Below are 20,391 nucleotides of genomic sequence, written 5' to 3' on the forward strand. Positions count from 1 at the left end.
TTATTTTCCATCACACAATGTAACCATAGGCTGGGCTTTGATATCACTATGTTTTTACAGTATAAATATTAATGTAATTTTTTCCACTTATTCCTTTTCAATGTTCCTATGTGCTGCAGTGGGTTGAAGCCCTTTATTTAACAAAATCTCCTGCTTTGGGATTTAGGATACAGTGCACTACTATTACATTTATTATTACCAGAGAGCTTTAAGGGAGTTTAATAAAGCTGCAAAACACCATCTCGGGCTTTTTTCTCTTTCACTTCAGTGCCCGTACCCTAAGTTTCCAGAACTTTTCCGCACACATTACAACTGATCCTAAAGCTCCTTCACCTGGCCGTGTCAGCAGGTGCTTCGGCTGCTGGCATGGCTGTGCAAGGTGCCCCCAGTGGCTGCCACCACAGCTGTGTGAGGTGTCCCTACTGTCGGACTGCACAGCCCTCGCATGCCAGCACTGCCAGCACAGCCAGAACACATGGCCCAGCCTGGACAGCTGGCACAGCCAGGACAGCGGGTACAGCCGGCACTGCCAGCACAGCCTGCCACGTTCCAGCCTGCGGTCCAGGGCCGGAGCAGGAGGGTGGTTCCTCGGTGGTTCCTTTCTTGGCGCCCTCCGGCTCAGCCTACCGGAGGCTGCCGGGCTTCGCCAGCGTGGCTCCGGTGCCCTGTAATTGAGCGGGATGTGAAACACACCCACGTCCTCAGCAGCGGCTCAACCCACCGACCGCCGCGCCAGCTGCCACGTGGAGCACGGACACGCACAGCCCGCCGAGCCACAGCCCGCCGAGCCACAGCCCCCCGAGCCACAGCCCCGCTCCCCGGGCAGGGATCCCCGAGCCACATCACCGGTACCCGGGCAGGGATCCCCGAGCCACATCACCGGTACCCGGGCAGGGATCCCCGAGCCACATCACCGGTCTCCCGGCAGGGATCCCCGAGCCACAGCCCCGCTCCCCGGGCAGGGATCCCCGAGCCACATCACCGGTCTCCCGGCAGGGATCCCCGAGCCACATCACCGGTCCCCGGCGTGTCCCCCCCGGACCACAGCCCCGCTGCCCCCCCGTCGGCCGCGATGCCCCGCCCGGCCCGGGGGTGCGGGCCGGGGCCGGGCGGTCCCCGGGCTCGGGTTACAGCGCGGGCGGGTCCCGGCGCAGGTGGGGCGGGGGCAGCCCCGTCCCGGCCCCATCTCGGCCCCATCTCGGCCCCATCCCCATCCCGCCTCCCGCTCCGCTGGCCCGCGGCTCCCGCGCCCGCCCGGGATGAGCGGGCTGCGGCGGCTGTTCCGCGGCAGCGGGCGGGCCCTGGCCTTCGTATTCGCCGCCTCGGTCGCCTGGGTGCTGCTCGACATGGCCGCGCTCCGCCTCTCCCTCGGCGAGGCGGGCGGGCGGCTGCTGCGGGAGGCGGCGGGGCGCGGGCAGGGGCCGGGGCCGGGACAGGGGCCGGGGCAGGGGCCGGGGCCGGGACAGGGGCCGGGGCAGGGGCCGGGGCTGGGGCAGAAGCAGGGGCAGGGGCTGGGACAGGGGCCGGGGCAGGGGCAGGGGCCGGGGCAGAGGCAGGGGCAGGGGCCGGGGCAGAGGCAGGGGCAGGGGCAGGGGCAGGGGCCGGGGCAGGGGCCGGGGCAGAAGCAGGGGCAGGGGCGGGCGCGGCCCCGGCGCGGCCCCGAGGCGCCGCCGGGCACGGTGCAGCCTTCCCCGAGCCCCCCGCTCGCCGCCCCCGCGGGCAGGGGTGCCGGGGGGCCACCGGCAGCGCCCGGGGCGCCGGCGAAGGCAGCGGGGGAGCCGGGACCGGGACCAGCCCCCGCCGGGCTCGGGGCCGAGGTGCGGGGGACATCGCCGCCTCCCCGCCGGCCCCCGCCCGCCCCGCACAGCGAGCCCCCGCGGCCGGCCGGGCTCGGGGCGACGGGCACGGGGACACTCGGACACGCCGCCGACGGCAGCGAGCGGCGTCCCCCCGGCACGGCGGCACAGCCCGGCCCGGCAGCCCGGGCACCGGGAGCGGGCGCCCAGCCTGCACCAGAGGAAACAGACACGGGACAGAAGGAAACTTCTTCCAAAACTCGCTTCGTCCTCATTAGCAAAGAGGGGAAGAACCCCGCCAGCCCCGCAGTCCCGCCTCGCCGACCCCACTCTGCGGGGAACGCCACGGCGAGACAGGAAAAGCACAAAGAACTTTTTAACGAGAACGGTGATGGTGCCCGCGCTGCGGCTGCCGCTGCCGGGGCCACCGCGCGGAGTGACAGGAGCCGGGAGCCGGGTGCGACGCCAGGAGCAGCTCCCGGGGCGGCTGGCACTGAACAGAACGGGCAGGAGCAGGCGGGAGCAGCTCTCAGAACGGCTGGCACGGGCCAGGACAGGCAGGAGCAGGCAGGAGCAGCTCTCGGGGGGGTTGGCACTGGCCAGGACGGGCAGGAGCAGGCGGGTGGCAACCCGGGGATGCACAGGGTCCTGTCTGTGGATGCAACGATTGCCCCGAGAGACCCCCGAGCTCCCGGCCAGTTTGGACATGCTGTTGCAGTCCCTGATGATAAACAAGAAGAAGCAAAAAGTAGATGGAAAGAAGGAAACTTTAATGTCTACCTCAGCGATCTGATCCCTGTGGACAGAGCCATCGCGGACACCAGGCCTGCCGGGTAAGATCCACTCCCCTTGCACAAATCCCTGGGAATGGGCCAAGTGGCTCTGGGGAGGACTGCTGGGGGCACCAAGCCCTCTGCTTTGGCCGTGCTACCTGTCAGACACCTCTTGCCTGTCCAAGTCAGAGCACTTTGTTGTTAAAATGTAAAGCTGGTAACTTTTGCAGGCTGTAACCCACTGAACCCCGCTACCCAAAGAATCAGGGCACACAGGGCAGGTGATGGGCTCAGGCCTCTCTGTGCCTTAGAACACTGTACCTGCTGTGTCAGGTGCAGCTCAAAGCTGGGTTTGGAAAACTCCCACACGGTTACAGCTGTCCCTATGAAATGTATAGTTGATTCTGCAGATGTCAGGATTGCACTTCAAAAAAGTGACTCCCTCCCATAGTGCCAATAGAGAAGAGCAAGACAAGGCATGGGCAGCATTTCCCTGATGGAAGGGCAAGGGGCCAGAGGGGCTCCATCCTGAGCTGCCATGCTGGGTGGGCTTGGCAGTGTGGGGTTGATGCCAGGACTTGATGATCTTAAAAGTCTTTTCCAACCTAAGCTATTCTGTGGTTCTGTGGCAGCTGCAGGGAGGGCCAGGGAAGGTGCCAGTTCAGATGAGTGGCCGGTTCATCTCTCACATTCAGCCTTTCCTGCTGCAGATGTCTCTCAGCCCCTGTGCACGTGGGAGGCCTGCCTTGTGCAGAGACCCTCCCGTGTCCCTCCTCCTGTGCTCACAGACCGTGGGTACGGTGGGGTGGGAATTGTGCCGTGGTTGTCCCCATCCCGCAGGACAGTGCAGACATTCCCACAGTGCTGTTGATGCTGGTTACTGAGGTGAGCCCCTGCACAGGAAGAGTTGGAGCAGGGAAGGAGGGAGATAGCTGGGGCTGCTTCCTCATACCACCTGTGCACAGGACCAGAGCCATGGTGGCACAAAGCCAGCCCTGGGATTGGTGTGGACAGCAGAGCCTTGGAGCTGCGGAGCAGGAAGCAGCTCCGGGGAGTGACACGCCTGCCCAGGAGCAGAGGCATTGCCGTCACAGGGAACACCTTGGCCAAACAGGGCACGTTCCTGGGGGTGTGTGCTGCTGCATCAGGGACCTGTGCAGGCTCTGCCCCCAGCTCGGTGGCGTGGGCAGGTACTGTGTTGCCAGCTCATGGCAGTGGTGGTTGGCAGCTCTCGGGAATCAAACAACACGTTACTTTTTTGCTGGTGTATTCCAGTCTCTCCCAGTTTAGACCTCAGTTCCTCTTGTGATTCTTGCTGGAGTACTGGACTAGACCACTGAAATCTGACCACCAGGAAACGTGTGGTGTCCCAGCCTCCAACCATGCACAGTGCTTGTTCCTTTGTTGATGACACTGGTGCTCACCAGGCACCGTGTCCCTGCAGGAGGGCTGTGGGGAGAGGCCCTGAGGAGGAGTGAGATGGGCAGGAGGCTTGTGGGGAGTGCTCCCTGCAGAGCCTGGATCAGTAGTCCTGGGGCTGAGAGAGTTAGGGAAGAGAAGGCTCCAGGGAGACCTTAGAGCCCCTTCCAGTGTTAACAGGGCTCCAAGAGAGCAGGAGAAGGATTGTGACAGAGTAATTCTGGGGTGATTTTCATTTGCCCAGAGCACTTCTGTGAAGTCCTGAAATACCTCTGAACTTTCTTCAGAATAGGTCCCAGTCAGAAACAAGTGAGCACATCCCGTCCTGCTGGGCTGCCCACGAGAGGGGCACTGGGGCTATTGAAGGGGTTCCCCCCTCACCCCCCTGTTCCCCCTCCCAACATTGCAGAGCTTTGCCTCTGTATTCCACGTCTGGCTTCCCCCCCTCCCTGTGCATTTTCCCAGAAACCCCTGAGCCTGGATGTTTTCAGGAGTGTGACCCGTGAGCCCGTGTTGCCGTTGCAGGTGCTCCGAGCAGCGTGTCCACGACGACCTCCCGACCACCACCATCATCATGTGCTTTGTGGATGAAGTGTGGTCCACCCTGCTCCGCTCCGTGCACAGTGTCCTCAGCAGGTCCCCTCCACACCTGATTGAGGAAGTCATTTTGGTGGATGACTTCAGCACTAAGGGTAGGTGAAGCTTCTTCTGCCTTTATGAAACTAATATAACTCCAGGGCAAAATGCAATTTGTTCTCTGTAATTCAATTCTGAATAGGAGAGAGAAATCACATTTTCTCCTCGGGCTGTATTGAAGTGCAGCCTGTGCTGGGGGCTGAGGGGGATCAGAGGCCAGGCAGGCACTGGGGGTGGTTGTGGGGAATCAAGGCAGAGACTGCTGGAGGCACCAGGCTCCAGGAGCACCAGGCAGCTGAGTCCTACCCAGCCCACCCATCTTCAGGGTGTCTCTGGCTCAAGGGCTTGTGCACCCCTCTCTGTGCAGCTCCCAGACGAGCCCCCGTGTTCCCAGTGCAGAGGACACACTGCCCAGGCCTCAGAGGACAGGGAGCTGTGGCGGGAGTGGTGGTGAGCCGGCACTGCCATGCCAGTGCCTCTCATTGGCATTTCAGGTGATACCAAACCTCTGAGTTGTGATACCTCAGCTCTCTGCTGACTTCAGCCCTTAAAAATTTAGGAATGATGTAATTTCCCCACCGCTGATTCTTCAGGGGAAGTGCTGTCTCAGATGGACTTCAGAGCTCATGCCATGCACACAGCAAGCCATCAATGCAACAAAAGGCAGCACAGAGGAAAAAGATTCAGTTTGCTAATTTTTAATATAATCGTTATAACACGTTCCTACCATTTCCCCTCAAAAGCATCTTTTCAAGTTCTCTTTACTTTCTTCCTAAGGTTTCACCTTGTATGTGCTTGTTAGCCAGGGAACATCTGAAATGCAGGGTTTGCACCCAAAACCTGGGGAGTGCAGGTGACCCAGCCCAGCACTGCTGGAACCCCCAGAGCAGCAGCAGTGGCCCACAGCAAACCTGTCACTAATGCTTCAGCCTTGGAGCCTTTCAAAGCTTTTCAACTGGCTTTTGGATTGCAAACAAGTCTATTCTCCTGAAGAAAACCAGGGAACACCAAGAAAGCCCATGGGTGAGGGAGGTCTGTGTCCAGACCAAGTGCTTGGAGCAGCTGCAGCCCTGTGGCAGAGCACTGGGATCCTGTGCCCCTGACCAGGGCTGCCTGGCACTCCCACCTTCCTCACACCCTCTTTTTCCTGAGAGTTGGCCACGAGCTGCCTCCACAGCCATGGGAAACCATGACAAAAGCACCTGAAAAGTAGAGATGAGGCACAGCAAACCCTTGTGCAGTTTAAACCCTGGATCTTTAGGTGCGGTGCTTAATATCGAGAAGTTTGTAGAGCACAAAAAAATAGGTTTTAATTGCAATTATAGTGCATGAAGAAAAAAACCCCTAATTTTTGAGTCTTTGAACAGCCGGGTTTGGATCATGAACTACCCGAGTGAGGCCACAAAGCAGCACACCCTTCACCGAGTACTGGCACGCAGGAAATCTCCCACAGAGATTTTCAGGCTCATCACTTCAGCCTAAACCAGCTGGCACTGAAGCAACTGGCTGTTTCCCTGGAGAGCAGGCTGGCACCACAACACTGTGCACCAGAAGCCCTGCAGCTGTGCCCAGATGTTCACATCCCAGTGCTGAGGATCCCGGTGTGTCTGGAGATGCTTCCAGGGAAAACCTGCCTGCTGCTTTTCACCCTGGAAGTGGGTGGAAATGGGTAAGTCAGCCTTGTGCTCTCCTCCTCCTCTGCAGAGTACCTGAAGGAGCAGCTGGACACGTACATGGCGCGGTTCCCAAAAGTGAAGATCCTGCGCCTCAGGGAGAGGCACGGGCTGATCCGGGCCAGGCTGGCGGGAGCAGAGATCGCCAAAGGTAGGACAAGAGCCGTGTTCCAGCTGGTTGGGACCCCCCAGAGGTGCAGGGGAGGTGTCTCCAGCACTGGGTATTAGTCCTTCCCAAGGCACTACAGGTGTCCTTTCATTGGGATTTCTAGCTGATGAAAGATCACCCCAGATCCACCACCTGCCCTGGCCAGGCCATTTCAGCACCAAAGTGGCCATTTCTGTTGGAACCCGCCATGTGAAAACATGCTCTGGGCTGTGGCTGGGAGGGTCTGGGGAGCCAAGGGGGCTCGTGGCACCATTGGCAGCACTCTGAGCCTGCGGGGTGCCCGGGGAGGTTGGTCAGCACGGGTTGGGGTCACGGTGCCCAGGGCCTGATGCTGCCCTGGCCTCTGCACAGGCACAGTCCTGACGTTCCTGGACTCACACGTGGAGTGCAACGTGGGCTGGCTGGAGCCACTGCTGGAGAGGGTCCGACTGCGCCACACCAAGGTCGCCTGCCCCGTCATCGAGGTCATCAGTGACAAGGACATGAGGTGGGGCATCCCTGGGAATCCCCAAATCCATGCTGGAAGCTCAAGTGAAATCCCTTACTGGGACCAACAGTGTGTTCATTACAGGCAGACATGACCTCAGACCTCCTAAATGGCCTCCAGCAGCATTCCACAGGGGACATGGAACATTGCTGTACACCAGAAATTATCATTAGCTGTGAACATGGCCCCTGTGATTATCACACAAACACCTTTTCCCTTTTTCATGACTTTTAGTGCATGAAGAGGATTCCTGATGAAATTTGTTAAAATCCTGGTTTAATTACCTACAGATATTCATCTTCACTCATTAAGGGTGACATTTCAATCAGGAATGTGACTCAGAATAAGTCATCCCGATCTTTTCTCCATTTAGTTACATGACCGTGGACAACTTCCAGCGTGGGGTTTTTACTTGGCCAATGAATTTTGGATGGAGGCAGATTCCACAAGAGGTCATCGAGGCAAATAAAATCAAGGAGACTGATATAATAAGGTAAAAAAGGCAAATGTGAAAGCTTTGCAAACCAGCCTGTTCCTTTGGTAATAATTTAACAGCAAAGGCTCCTTTGAGGCCAAGTGTTTTTCCTTTGCAGCAGAGGCACAGATACACTGTGGGCAATCCCACCAGGCACGGGCAAAGCCCGGGAAGCCTTTCCCCCCACTCACAGCACTGCTGGCGTGTCAGTGATGCTCCCAGGGCTGGGAGAACATTCCACTGCCTTTCTCCTGCCCTGTTGCAGTTTCAGGCTGGGTAAAGCCACCCAAATACCCCCTCTGTCACAACCCACGTGCCTCTCTGTTCCCAGGTGCCCTGTCATGGCAGGTGGCCTGTTCTCCATCGATAAGAAGTATTTTTTTGAGCTGGGAATGTACGACCCAGGACTGGATGTTTGGGGAGGGGAAAATATGGAGATTTCATTCAAGGTAGGTCACTGTCACGTGCCTGCACCCCTTCCTGCCTGGGTGGGTGATGAGGCTCAGGCAGGGGCTCCCCAGGGGCAGCTCCGTGCTGGAGACCCCATCTCCCCTGGCACCTCACTTAGCTTTCTGCTTCTCTCCCGGCTTGCACAAAGCCAGCACCCGTCATCTCCCTGTGTTTCTACCACTGACTTCTGTTTCTCAGGTCTGGATGTGCGGAGGAGAGATCGAGATTGTTCCCTGCTCCAGAGTTGGGCACATTTTCAGGAATGACAATCCTTATTCCTTCCCCAAAGACCGGGTGAGAACAGTGGAGCGGAACCTGGCCCGTGTGGCAGAGGTCTGGCTGGACGAGTACAAGGAGCTCTTCTACGGCCACGCTTACCACTTGGTCTTGAAAAACGTGGATGTTGGAGACCTGACTCAACAAATCCAGCTGCGAAAGAAGCTCCAGTGCAAAAGTTTCCGGTGGTACCTGGAGAACGTCTACCCAGACCTGGAAGCTCCCCTGGTTAAAGCCAGCGGGCTGGTACGTGCCCAAGGACCCGCTGTCCTTCCTTCACACGGGCTCTCAGGGGCTGGCTGGGCCCTGGGCATCACCCCAGCACGCTGCTGCTGCACGGCTTCCCTGGCCTGGGGCAGCGTTTGGGATATCTGGTACAGCACAGAGGCTGGATTCCACCGTGGTTTTGTAAAGAAGCAGGTCACAGATACAAGGGGGAATTTCCCGCCGGAGAACCGGTTTGGTGTTTGACCAGTGGAGCTGCTCTCGAGGCAGTGCTGGGACAGGATGTGCCTGTGGGCAAGATGAGCCTCCGGGGGCAGGACGCGCCCCGGGGCGGGATGTGCTCCCGGGCCGGGATGTGCCTGCGGCACAGGATGTGCCCGCGGGGCAGGATCTTCCCGGGGGCGGGATGTGCCCCGGGGTCGAGAAGTCCCTCCGTGGCGGGAGGTCCCGCACCGCCTGGTGGTCCCGGGGGATCCCTCGCTGCCTCCCTCCGTCCGTGCCCGCCCGCTCGGGTGCGGGTGTGCACCGCAGCCCGCAGCCGGCAGAGCGCAGCAGCCGCCCGCCTTACCGGGACTGCGCGGGGGCCGGGGAGCCGGCACTGCTCTGGGCTCGGAACATGCACCTCGGGGCGGGCTGGGGGGCGGGCTGGGGGCAGAAAACACCTTAAAGGCTGTTCTGGATTCAGTCCTGCCTCCACGAGCCCCTTGCTGGGCAGCTGGTAGGCAGAACAGGGACAGGTTCCCTTCCTACACCACAGAATCCCGGAATGGTTTGGGTGGGAAGGGACATTAAAGCTCATCTCATTCCCTCCCCCTGCCATGGGTAGGGACACCTTCCACTAGCCCAGGTTGCTCCAAGCCCTGCCCAGCCTGGCCTTGGACACTCTTCTCTGCCTCGCATAGTGACATGGGCAGTTATTAATGACAGTCCTGAATCCAGCAGGTTAAGTGCAGTGTAACAGCCTGTCCCCTGCCTTGGGAATTTATGTCTACATCTGCATTTTGTTGCTGTTTTCCAGCTCGTTAACGTGGCCCTGGCAGGATGTGTCGCTGTGGAAGGCCCCACTCTGGCTTTTGAGGAGTGTGATGTGAACAACACGGTAAGGACCCCCTGCACAGGACCGTGTCACACTGCTTGGAGCACATGGCACAGAGTCCCTGTGCCTCCTGTGCTGACCTGCTCCCTCCCCGGGAGCTGACATAGTGCTTCCCACCTGGGAACATGACCAGGCAATGCCTGGGAGCAACAAGGGGCAGGAATTGCCTGTTGGCACAGCCTGTAGCCACCAACAACCCCTGAGCCAGCAAATTGGACTGGAACAGGAAAGTCTGATGAATCCATGAGCCTGCACATGAAACATTTAAATATCAGCTTGTGCTTTGTGTGCTGCTGCAAAACATCCAGCTGCACTCTGGGCTAGATGGGAAGCAGCCACTGTGACCAGTCTTTCCCATCCTTAGAGCCCTTTCCACTGTGTAAAGGGGCTCCAAGAGAGCTGGACAAGGGCCTGGAGGGACAGGACGAGGGGGAATGACTTCCCACTGCCAGAGGGCAGGGTTAGATGGGATATTGGGAAGGAATTCCTGGTTGTAAGGGTGGCAAGGCCCTCGCTCAGGTTGCCCACAGAAGCTGTGGCTGCCCCTGGATCCCTGGAAGTGTCCAAGGCCAGGTTGGATGGGGCTTGGAGCAAGCTGGGCTGGTGGAAGGTGTCCCTGCCCATGGCAGGGGGGTGGAATGAAATGAGCTTTGGGGTCCCTTTCAGTCTCATCTGGGATTCTGTCATTCCTTCCTAGACAGTGTTTTTAGGCAATTTCTGGCTGATTGCTCCCTGCTCTGGCACAGGCCAGCATGTTGAGGGGGGCTGTCTCATTTGGGGATGTATCCCTTTGTGCCCCAGTGCTGGGAGCAGCCAGGGGAGGTGGCAGGGCAGAGGGGCAGGCAGCAGTGGGGGTGAGGGGTCTGTGTGGCTGCAGCAGGAGTCACTCCCAGAGCTGATGCTGGGGCTGTCCTGATCTTTTTAGCCCTTCACATCCACAGGACAGGTGTTCCCATGGCTCGTGGCTTTCCTCAGCCCTGGTCCTGGGCGAGGGCAGGGGCAGGCGAGCAGCTGCTCTCCCGGCTCTGGCCGTGCCCTTGGGGGGGCCTGATGGGGTCACAGCTCTGCCCGCTCTCTCCCCACAGAACCAGCACTTCAACTACACCTGGCTGAGGCTGATCCAGCACGGGGAGCTCTGCCTCGCCCCCTCAGGTGTCCTGGGGGCCCTGGGCCTGCGCCGCTGCCAGGGCAGGAGCCGCAGCCTGGCCTGGCTCCACAGGTCCCTGGCCACCGTCCGGCCGGGGCTGGTGAGTGACGCGCTGTCCTGGGGAGGGTCACTGAGCCGGGCACGGCGATGGGCACTGACAGCCCAGCATGGGGGCACCCTGGCCCTCTGGCCAAAGCCACCTATCCCCCTGAGCTGGTCCCTGGCACCCCTGCCATTCCTCGGGCCCCTGTGCCAGTCCAAGGGATGAGCACCCCCACACCGTGTGCCGGGCTGGGGGCACGCTGGCACTGCCTCCACAGCAGTAACAAAACGTCCTGGCTTTACATGGAAACTGTCGATAGCACTTACAGGGAGATGACTCAGTATTGATTGGCTCTCAGCTCACGGTGGGTTTTAAAGAAAGCATCTATGGAACGGAAAAGAATGGATCTGGTGTTAATTGCCTGCACTGCACAAAGAGTCACGGCTGTATCTCTGTCAGGAGTTGTCCAAAACGCTCTGAAATGACATAGTTTGTAGTTAAGAAAGAAACACTCTTCATTTAAGAAACAAAAACTGTAGCTGAGTTACACAAGGTATCGACAAGTTCCTGTGTTCAAAGCCGGAATGTCACAGGCTCACCTTGGGTGTTTGGGGAAAAATACAGGAAAATTGTCATCCACTTACTGAAAATTGTGAAATTGTCATTTCGCTTTGTGAAAAATATGCGAACATGTCCAGGCAGCTGTGTGGGGCACAGACAGGACTTGTCTCCTGTTCCAGCCTGGGTTCACCTTGAGCCGTGGGTGAGATGGATTTGGTGGTCCCATTTCAGTCGTGCCAGCAATAGGAGCCTGAGGGGAGCTCAGTGGCTGCTGGCTGAAGGAGTCTTGGTGCTTTACCCTCTCCTGACATCAGTCATTGTGTTGTTTAATGATGTGAAGTGCAGTTACTGTCTGCACAAAGATCCAGCTTCTGCCCAGACCCCACTCTACACATCACGTCAGGAGTGTTTCATTTTGGTGTTAATGAGCTGATCCTGAGAGTCACTGCAGTGCCAGGCAGTGACAGTGTCCCTTACCTGTGGCAGCACCTACAACATCACTTGGCTGGCCATGGGGGTAGGTAGGTAAATCCAAGTAGATGCGAAGAACTAAAGGATGGAGATCACTCAGACTCATAATTCTTTCACAATCCAATGTACTGCCCCAGCATTTGAATTACCTGACATCTTTTTCAGCACAGTAACTGTGCTTTGAGTTCATCAGCTAACAAACTGCACAATACAAAAATCCACCTCCTGCTGTACATTCCCCGTGTAGCAAATGCCATCAGAGTGATTCCCTTTGGCACGCTGACAATGAGAGAGCTCATCTCTCCATTCCCAGTGAAGGAAAAGCCAGAAAGCACAGCAGGTGTGCTGTGATCCTGGCTCAGCAACAGGTGCAGGATTGGATCCTGCCTCAAAGTCTCTGTAAGTCAGCAGAGGTCTCACATATTAGGGACATGCCAAAAAAGGGCACACCATAAGGAATAGGTTGGACTCGATGATCTCAGAGGTCTTTTCCAACTTAATTGATTCTGTGATTCTGTAAACCAAGCTTTCTTGGTAAGCAAATTGAGCTGATGCTGCAGGGCACTGGAGCCTGAGCCCCCCTAAGCCTTGTCTCTCTCCCCTGCAGAGCGACCACATCATCTCCGAGCACCAGCACCTCCCGCAGCCGTCTTGCTTGGAAGTGGATCCCTCTTACAAAGCCCTGAGGGTGAAGGCCTGTGACTCCACAAACCCTTATCAGAAGTGGCAGTTTGGCAATTACCATGTGGACTGAAGGGAGCCCAGTTGCACCAGGGCTGCTGTGGTTCCAGCTGTGAGCTCAGCGAGGGCACACAGCTACCAAAGGGGAAGTGCCTTTCCAGGTGACAGTGGAAATCCGTGATTTAATACCAGCGTATGGAGGGATCAGAACACCAAGAGCAGCACCTCGGGTTTGACAGTGCCTGAACAGATCAGCCCCGTACTCCCTCACTGTGGGAGACTTTGGCAAAAACTCATTTTCTGTATTATTAAATGGAAATATTTTTTGAAGTCCCCATCCTACCGTGAGCAAACATCCCTCAGTTCCCCCTGACAGCAGCATAAGCTGCAGAAATACTTCCAGGTAAGTCTGTAAGCAGCAAAGTGGGCTGCTTATTCCTCTCCAGAAAATGGAAGTTTATTGACCAGCACATCAAAGGAATCCATCGTGGTGCCCACACTGGGTCCAGCCACAGGCTCCCACCCTGGGGGACCCACTGGCGGACAGATGAGGACCAGAGCTCTGTGAGGAATTGATGGTATATCCATAAAGCCACTTTTAATAGCAGGAGGTGAATGTTGATGGGGTTACCCAGGGGCTGTGGCAGAAGCTTGGAGCAGGCCCTGCCCGTGCCGTGGGGACAGTGAGGGCACGTATGCCTGGCTCTGCTTGGCAGAGAGAGGAGCTGCTGGAGGGGGGATCCAAAGGTTTATCCTGCTTCTTGCCAGTGGCACACAGCAGTGGCCAGCCAGGGAGCTCCTCACTCCAGGTGGCCAGGCTGTCCCACCCTGGGGCTGCCAGCACCACAGTCATGTCCCCAAGCCCCTGTGGCTTTTTGGGGGCTCCCCACAAGCACTGGCACTTCCCTCAGCCCAAGCTGCCTGGCATGGCCAGGATCTGCACACCAAACTGCCTCTGAACCCACTGTCACGGGCAGGTTTTGTCCTTACTGTGAAACTCTTGATCTCCAAAAGCCATCACCAGTCATTGATGGGACAGATTTGAGGGGAGAAGAAATTCTGTGTGCCAGGGCAGTGAGATCCACGGTATGTAACACCTGGGCATCCCAGGCAGGGTTTCTCCCTCTGTTCCCATTGGGAATTCCCACTGTGGGAGGCTGCTCCCTGTACTGCTGTGGTGTCATGGGGGGAGGCAGCACTTCTCCTCCTGCCCCCTGCCCTGTGCTGAGGTGAGGGGCTGCTCCAGCACAAGCCCTCGGGGTACCCAGGGCTGAGCATCGCACTGACTGCTCACAGCACTGTGACCATGGCCGAGCCTCTGCTGTCCCACCTCACACACCCCCGTACCTCTCCTTTGGTTCTTCAGAAGGCCACGGCATATTGTTGCCTCTGATGTGGTGGATCAGTGCTGACAGCATCTGACAGGCTCAGTCTGCCAAAATATTGACTGGCCCAACAGATTTTCCCAGTTGACTCCTTTTGCAACTGTCTTCCCGATTTTCTCTCCCTCCTTCAGCGCAGCTAGCCCGCAGTCACTATCAGAAAAATGACACAGACGACGTTTGGGCAGTCAGCTCGTATCAGGAGCATGAATTTCATCAGATTCTGTTTGCTGACATTCAATCACTTGTCACCGAGCAGGCACCAGGCAGTCGTATGTCACGGTCACATCCCATCGCCAGCCCTGTCACTCGCACGCCGGGGCCCCGCTCGTGTAAATGCTCACTTCCATGCTGGATCTGTGCTCCAGGACTGGAGGGTGCCTCGGGGCTGCTGGCAGTGAGCTGGGGCCGTGCTGTTGCTCAGCACTGGGAATGTTCCGATGGCACCAGTCAGCCCAGTCTTCCAGAAACAAGAGCATTTTTCCGGCAGGCTCGGCAGCCTGGTGAGGGGTGTCGGTCCTGCTGCTCCCCACGAGCTGCTCCCGCCATCCCCACGGACACACCGGGGTGTGCGTCGCTCCTCGGGGCACTCAGAGCCTGGGCTGTGTGAGCAGGGAGGTCAGGGAGGAAGGCACCACAGCTGGAGAACCACTGCTTGGGGTGGGGATGGAAGCCCCTGATGTCCCTTGTGTCAGCGATGGGAAACAGGCACAGCTTTTCCAGAGGAGAGCAAATGCCTCTGGAGCTGTGGTGGGGAGGGACACAGCACATCATGCTGTGCTTCCATCACTGAGTGCCCTGAATCCAAGTGGTCACAGTGGGAGGCCCCATTTGGTATACTCAAAAAAAAAAAAGGGTTCAAAAAGAGGCAATAAATGATAATAGGTGAAGCTGCTTCCTCTGAGTGCAGTGAGTTAACTGACCGACATGGACCCTCTCTGGGGACTCCTGCCCGAGTTACTGCCAGGCTGAACCACAAAGCCTCACCCCAGAAAGAACCCTCAGAGCTCCAATTCCCCCGATTTTTGGCCGTGGTGGATCCCAGGGCAGGGCAGGGCAGTAGTCCAGCTGGCTGCTGCACCCACAGCTGCTGCAGCTTGTGGTATCTGGCATCAACACCCTCCATAAGGCTCCAGCTCTTACCTGCCGTCAGCCCACACTTGAAACAGTGGAAACACAGAGAAAGGATTCTCAGGCTGAGCTGGGGCTGTGACTGCCATGCCCTAATCAGCCTGAAAATGCCTCTGCTCCAAGGGACAAGTTTCCAGATCTCCAGGTGTCCCTTTACCTCACACGCCATACAGGCACCTCCCTGCCTGGCTGCTCCGTGCGCCCCATCCGACCCACTGACCACGGTGATGGCCACAGGGCAAGCAGCCCACCTCTGCCTCTTCATTACCTGTGAACCCCTTGCTGTCCACCCCACACCCACCCACCCGAAGGGTCTGGCAAGGGGAGCTGCTTGTGGGAAAGGCCCTCAGGCCCCTAGAGCATCCCAGCACTTTTAATTTTATTTCTCCAGTTACTCAGGAAAGCAGGAGAGGGCGTTGCAGCTCTCAGCTGAGCAAGTGCTGCTTTGCAAGGAAGGTAAAAAGTGAGTCCCAGGTCACTGAAAGTCTCAGGGAGCCTTTCCCACTGAAAGGTCTGGAAATGGTCTTAAAGAATGATAGATTCACAGAATGGTTTGGGTTGAAAGTTCATCTTGTTTCATCCCCTGCCATGGGCAGGGACATCTTCCACTAGACCAGGTTGCTCCCAGTCCTGTCCAGCCTGGCCCTGGTTGGAATTACCATGACCACGTCTTTAAGAGGGATGTGTCACCCCCAGAGCAGCCCAGGGCAGCTGTCAGTGGGAACAGACCCACAGTATAAGTTGGTACAAGCAAAGCTCAGAACTTCCCCAGGCCAAGGAGCAAACAAACAAGTGTGAATGGCACAATGAGGGCTGTGTCTGCTGGCACAATGCAGAATTGCCGTGTATTATTTTCACGTTGCCAATAATAATTGCCTTTATGTAGAACAAGAAGAATCAAAACGATATTCAGTGCTGCTGGAGATGTAAAACTAATCCTTAAAAAGGCACTTATGGCTGCAGGAGGCCTCTGTATAACTCTGTCCTTACCTCCTCTCCCTTGCCAGCTGTTCTCAGCTTTCCCAAATGCTTTCTGGGATGACAATTGCAAAGCTAAGTCCCAACTCCAGACAAATCTGGCTGTAAAACAGTAAAAAAAAAAGATTGCAACAACTGTATGGTGGTTACACAAAGGTCTTTGAAAATGGAGAAGGGTTGTGTTCAAATTAGACAAAAATTATGGTTAAAACTTGCCTGGCTTTCACAAAACAGTCTTTAATTTTGCATCTAAACTTAGAAGAGACATAAGAGAGTCTGACCTGGTGGCACTGGGAAAATAGAGGTTCCTGGCAGTGGCCAGGTTTGCCAGAGGCACACTGAGGCACACACAGGGATGTGCTGGGTGAGCTGCTGCCCTCGGGGCTGGTCCAGCTCTGTGCAGGAGATGGCACTGGTCACCAGGACAGCCCCCCAGCCCCAGGCTGCCCCTGGGCTGGGTGAGGGTCCTCAGCCAGGGCTGGGGGCTGCCACAGCGAGGAGGGCTGGAGGGGAAGAGGAGCCCAGTGTGTCTGACTGCACTGCAGAGTCACTGTCCCCCCAGGACAGGCTGGATGGCAGCTGGTGAGCCTGGCAGTGCCCACGGTGTGGACAGGCAGGCAACCCCACATCATGCTGACACCTCTGACCTCATGTGTGCCAGACCTACCTGGTGCTGACAGTCACACCACGGGAGGTGTGAGGGGCAGCAGGGAGGGTTCAGGGTCCTCGGTGCCTTCTCATCTTCATTCCCACACCGGCATCTGCCCGGGATGCCAGTCCATCCCTGCAGCACGAGGTGGGCACGGACAGTGGCTGTCAGGGCACTGTCAAGCACCAGCACGGATGCACAGCAGAATGGGGGGATTGCCAAGAGTTGTCTCTTACTGTTCCCCAGCCCTGGCCAGTGCCACCCACTGCCAGCTCATTAGGGCGAGCTGACGGCACAGGACATGTGCGCGTGGGCAGCCAGAGGAGCCCCGGCCAGTTCGGGCCGTCCCGTGGTCTGAACACGGTTATGAAGTTGAAGAGAAAATAAGAGGATAACCTTAAAATCAAATGGGTTTGTATTTAGCAAACTGATTATTTATTTTCCTGCACTATGGACACCTCTGCCCCTGCCAAAGCCAAGATGTTAAATTTTCACAGTGTATTATAAATCACGTACAAAAAGGAGAAAAGCAGTGACCTCACGTTGTGTGAAGAGACATGTCTTGGGGGAACAAAATAAACCCAAACCCGGAGGGAAGGCTTGGTGCATTGGGCAATTCCCCCTCAGTTCATAAGTGCATCATGGATTCAAACTCATCGATCCGCTGTTTGGTGTTTCCTTTCCGGATCCTCCGGTAGGAGATTGTGTTGTATCTGGAATAGCTGTGTCTGGAGATGTCATTCTTTTTGCCCAGGCTGGGCTGCTCCCCGGGTTTCTCCAGCGGGGAGTTGCAGCCAGGGCTGGCAGGGGCAGACAGCTCCTTGCAGCTGTCCCGCTGCTGCAGGCGGGACGCCTCGCTGTCCTCCTTCTTGATTTCGATCACCTGAACCTCGTCCTCCTCGGTGTCCTCCTCCTCTGCCTCCTCCGCATCCTCCTCGGCCACGTCCCCTCTGGGATCAGCCCTGGCTGCCAGGCTCTCCTCTGCCTCCCCGCTGGGACTGGCTGTTGGCACCGCTGGCTCCCCCGTGCCCACCGGCAGCCCCTCTGTGCCGCCCGGCCCTGCGAGACACCGAGGGTGCAGGTGAGGAGGGGTCGGCACCCCATGGGGAACCCCTGCGGGTTCCGGGGGTGACCCCAGAGCCCCCACTCCCCAGAGGGTGAGGGGAGCCCTGCACCGCCAGGCTGGACCCCTTTCTTAATGCCTCTCTCTGTTCCACCCCCATTCCCACCAAGGGAAGGGAAAGGGAAAGGGAAAGGGAAAGGGAAAGGGAAAGGGAAAGGGAAAGGGAAAGGGAAAGGGAAAGGGAAAGGGAAAGGGAAAGGGAAAGGGAAAGGGAAAGGCAGGGGGAAGGGAGCCGTTCTGCACGCAGTGCCCAGCTGTGCCCCCTGGGACGTGTCCCTCCCTCAGCGGTGGCCGCCCCGGCTGCCATGGCCATCTCCCATTTGTCCTGTTTGGCACATCTCTGCCGGTAATGATGCTTTAGTGTCTCAACAAATGGTCTATTCAACGTTTTGCCTGTGGGGTCCAGAGTATTAATTAGACTAAATTGGTTGGGTACTAAAAAGCTGCCTGCAATTTCAAGATAAAGTGCTTGTGGTTGAGGGGCGGGGCCGGGGGGAGCCTGGCGAGATCCTTTAATAGGTTTTATTGTGCACTCCTAAAGCAGCACAGCTGGAATATGGATGTCAGCTCTAAGTGGGAAAGCCTCCACCATGATTCAACTCCTCACAGCCTAGGCGGTTGCTACGAAATATTAATTTGCCCATGACAAATATTCAGATATTTTTCCTTTTCTTAATGAAAGCAGTTTCCGTTTGCAGGGCACAGCCCGTTCCTCTTTTAGAGCCACCTTCAAAGCTCAGGGGAGAGCATCTCTAGCAGCCCCTGGCCCTGTGCCCTTGTCCCACCACTGCCAAAGCCAAAGAGACAGGTGGGAGCCCACTGGTGGGAGACACAGAAAGGAATAATACCTGGAGCCCCCCTTGGAGAAATGTGGCTTTCCTCCTTTAGTAACACTCCATAAAATACTCCTCCTCTAGTAATACTCCATAGAATACTGCTCCTTTTGGAGAAGTGGCTGCAGTTTGCATAGTGCAATTAAATATGTTAATCTATGTATATAGCCAGTACATTTTAACTCGGGACCGGGGCGGGCAGTGACCCCCCCACAGCCCCGCTCACCAGGACACGGCTGAGGCTCCAGCCTTGGCTCCCACGGATTTCTACCATTTTCACCCAGAAATGAGTAGAGTGAAACTGAGGAGCAAGTGTTTAGCAGAGCAATTTTCTGCAGATAACCCCATGGTTCTCTGAAATGGGATTCAACACTTGATAAGTCAGGCAGGAAGAGAGTCTGGGTTTTGAGGCCTCCGGCAGCCTCCCAAGGTTCTCCTCTGGGCATGAAGCAGAAGATAGAGCATCTCAACCTTTCGAAGCTTTTGGGGATCTCCTGGTCAAAGACCCCACATTGCTTTGATACCCCATGGTCATGGAGATATGCAAAACCTCAGGAAGGAAGATACCAGCCATGGTTTCTAAGGTGCAGCAACTCCGCATGTGAGAAATGAGTCACTGCTCTCTGGAATAGAAGGGTCTGACCCAATTAAAAAAAATTAATAACCACCTGTATCCACTGACTTTTGAAGGCCATTCATTGCTACGTGTCAGGGAAACCCCACATCAGACAGTGTTTTGCATTACCTTCCCCTGATCCCTGGCCATCGGTCCCTGTGTCCTGGATATCCGCTGCTCCCTGCTGTAGCATCCCATCCTTCTCCTCTCGCTTTTCTTTGGGAAACACAAAGCAGAAGACATGGGCTCATGGAGCAATCAGGTTTTAATGGCTGCAGATTGTCAGATTTTCAGAGCAGATTTAGAAATCGTTCATTTCTTTAGTTACAAACTCATCCCTCAAATGTGTCCCCGGAAATACTCCGAGTCGCTGTTACAGCTACCGTAGGTTAGGAATTTTGACTCACATGTACAGCATGTCCCATTATTCATCAGGCTATAGAAAAACCAGAGCTTTTCTCTCCCAACTCTCAAGAGCCAAGCAGCCCCATACGGTACCTCGGCATGGCTTCTCTCCAGCAGAATCCCCCGGAGCGATGTCCTCTGCCAATGAATTTCTGTTTTCCTCCAGAGCTTCCTTTGCAGGTGGAGCATCAGAGCTGGTTTCCACGTTTGCACACGGGACCGTCCCAGCAGATTTTGGCGTTTGGTCGCTCCCGCCGATGCCCTGGAGCGGGCCGTCCCCCGGGGGAACGCTCCCGTTGCACGCCGGCATGGTGGCTGCTGCGGGCACCTCTTCTGTCATGCTGAGGGCCGTGTCCTGCCCTGCCGCGCCGTGCCCACGGACCGGGGCCGGGCACTCCGGGGCCCCACTGCTGCGCCCCGGGGTGGGGAGTGCTCTCCTCACCCCTGCGCCCCGGGGTTCTGCTTCCCCGCTCCGATGGTCCGGGCGCGTCTCCCGTGCCGGCTCCGCGGCCGCACCATGCGCTGTGCCCGGGGCTTGCCAGCCCAATCAGCACCTCCCTTGTCGCTGAGGCTCTGCCCGTTGCATAATTAAACGCACCATTATAATTTACATAAACAAACAATCAGAAGCAAGGAAGCTTTTGTGCTGGCCCGGAGAGCGGGGCTGTGGGCATGTCAGCCCCGCGGGAATGAACAGGAGTTTGTGCTCCGGGCACAATGGCCCTTTGTGTCCCTGCTGGTCACAGGGACGGCCATTGTTCCGACCCCTAATCCCCGGAGGGTGACCACCTTCCCCAGCGCCCTGCCACCTAACCCGCTTAACATTCCCCGTGGGGTTTGTGCCGCTGAACCTCGCCCTGCTGCGGGCACACAATGGCAGCGTTTTGCCCTGAGGG

General features: G+C 57.1%; 2 protein-coding genes across 2 annotated transcripts; one reads left to right on the forward strand and one right to left on the reverse strand.

The window, feature by feature from the left end:
* The first annotated feature begins 1,259 nt into the window (after positions 1 to 1,259).
* GALNT5 (polypeptide N-acetylgalactosaminyltransferase 5) lies at positions 1,260 to 12,715 on the forward strand. Its single transcript, XM_051810329.1, has 11 exons — positions 1,260 to 1,414; positions 1,574 to 2,629; positions 4,514 to 4,680; positions 6,329 to 6,448; positions 6,818 to 6,953; positions 7,327 to 7,446; positions 7,760 to 7,877; positions 8,077 to 8,400; positions 9,398 to 9,478; positions 10,561 to 10,722; positions 12,305 to 12,715. Exons 1-11 carry the CDS (start codon positions 1,260 to 1,262, stop codon positions 12,449 to 12,451), a joined length of 2,586 nt encoding a protein of 861 aa, XP_051666289.1. The 3' UTR covers positions 12,452 to 12,715.
* A 4,215-nt stretch (positions 12,716 to 16,930) lies between these two features.
* ERMN (ermin) lies at positions 16,931 to 20,042 on the reverse strand. The gene is made up of 3 exons (XM_051810209.1): positions 19,589 to 20,042; positions 19,220 to 19,306; positions 16,931 to 17,577 (listed from the first exon to the last, which is right to left on the reverse strand). The coding sequence occupies exons 1-3, from the start codon at positions 19,833 to 19,835 to the stop codon at positions 17,147 to 17,149; spliced, it is 765 nt and encodes a 254-aa protein (XP_051666169.1). The 5' UTR covers positions 19,836 to 20,042; the 3' UTR covers positions 16,931 to 17,146.
* Between the last annotated feature and the right edge of the window lie 349 nt (positions 20,043 to 20,391).

This window comes from Manacus candei, unplaced genomic scaffold, assembly GCF_025592945.1.
Source record: "Manacus candei isolate 608988 ecotype Guabito, Panama unplaced genomic scaffold, ASM2559294v1 h1tg000077l, whole genome shotgun sequence".
Classification (NCBI taxonomy): domain Eukaryota; kingdom Metazoa; phylum Chordata; class Aves; order Passeriformes; family Pipridae; genus Manacus; species Manacus candei.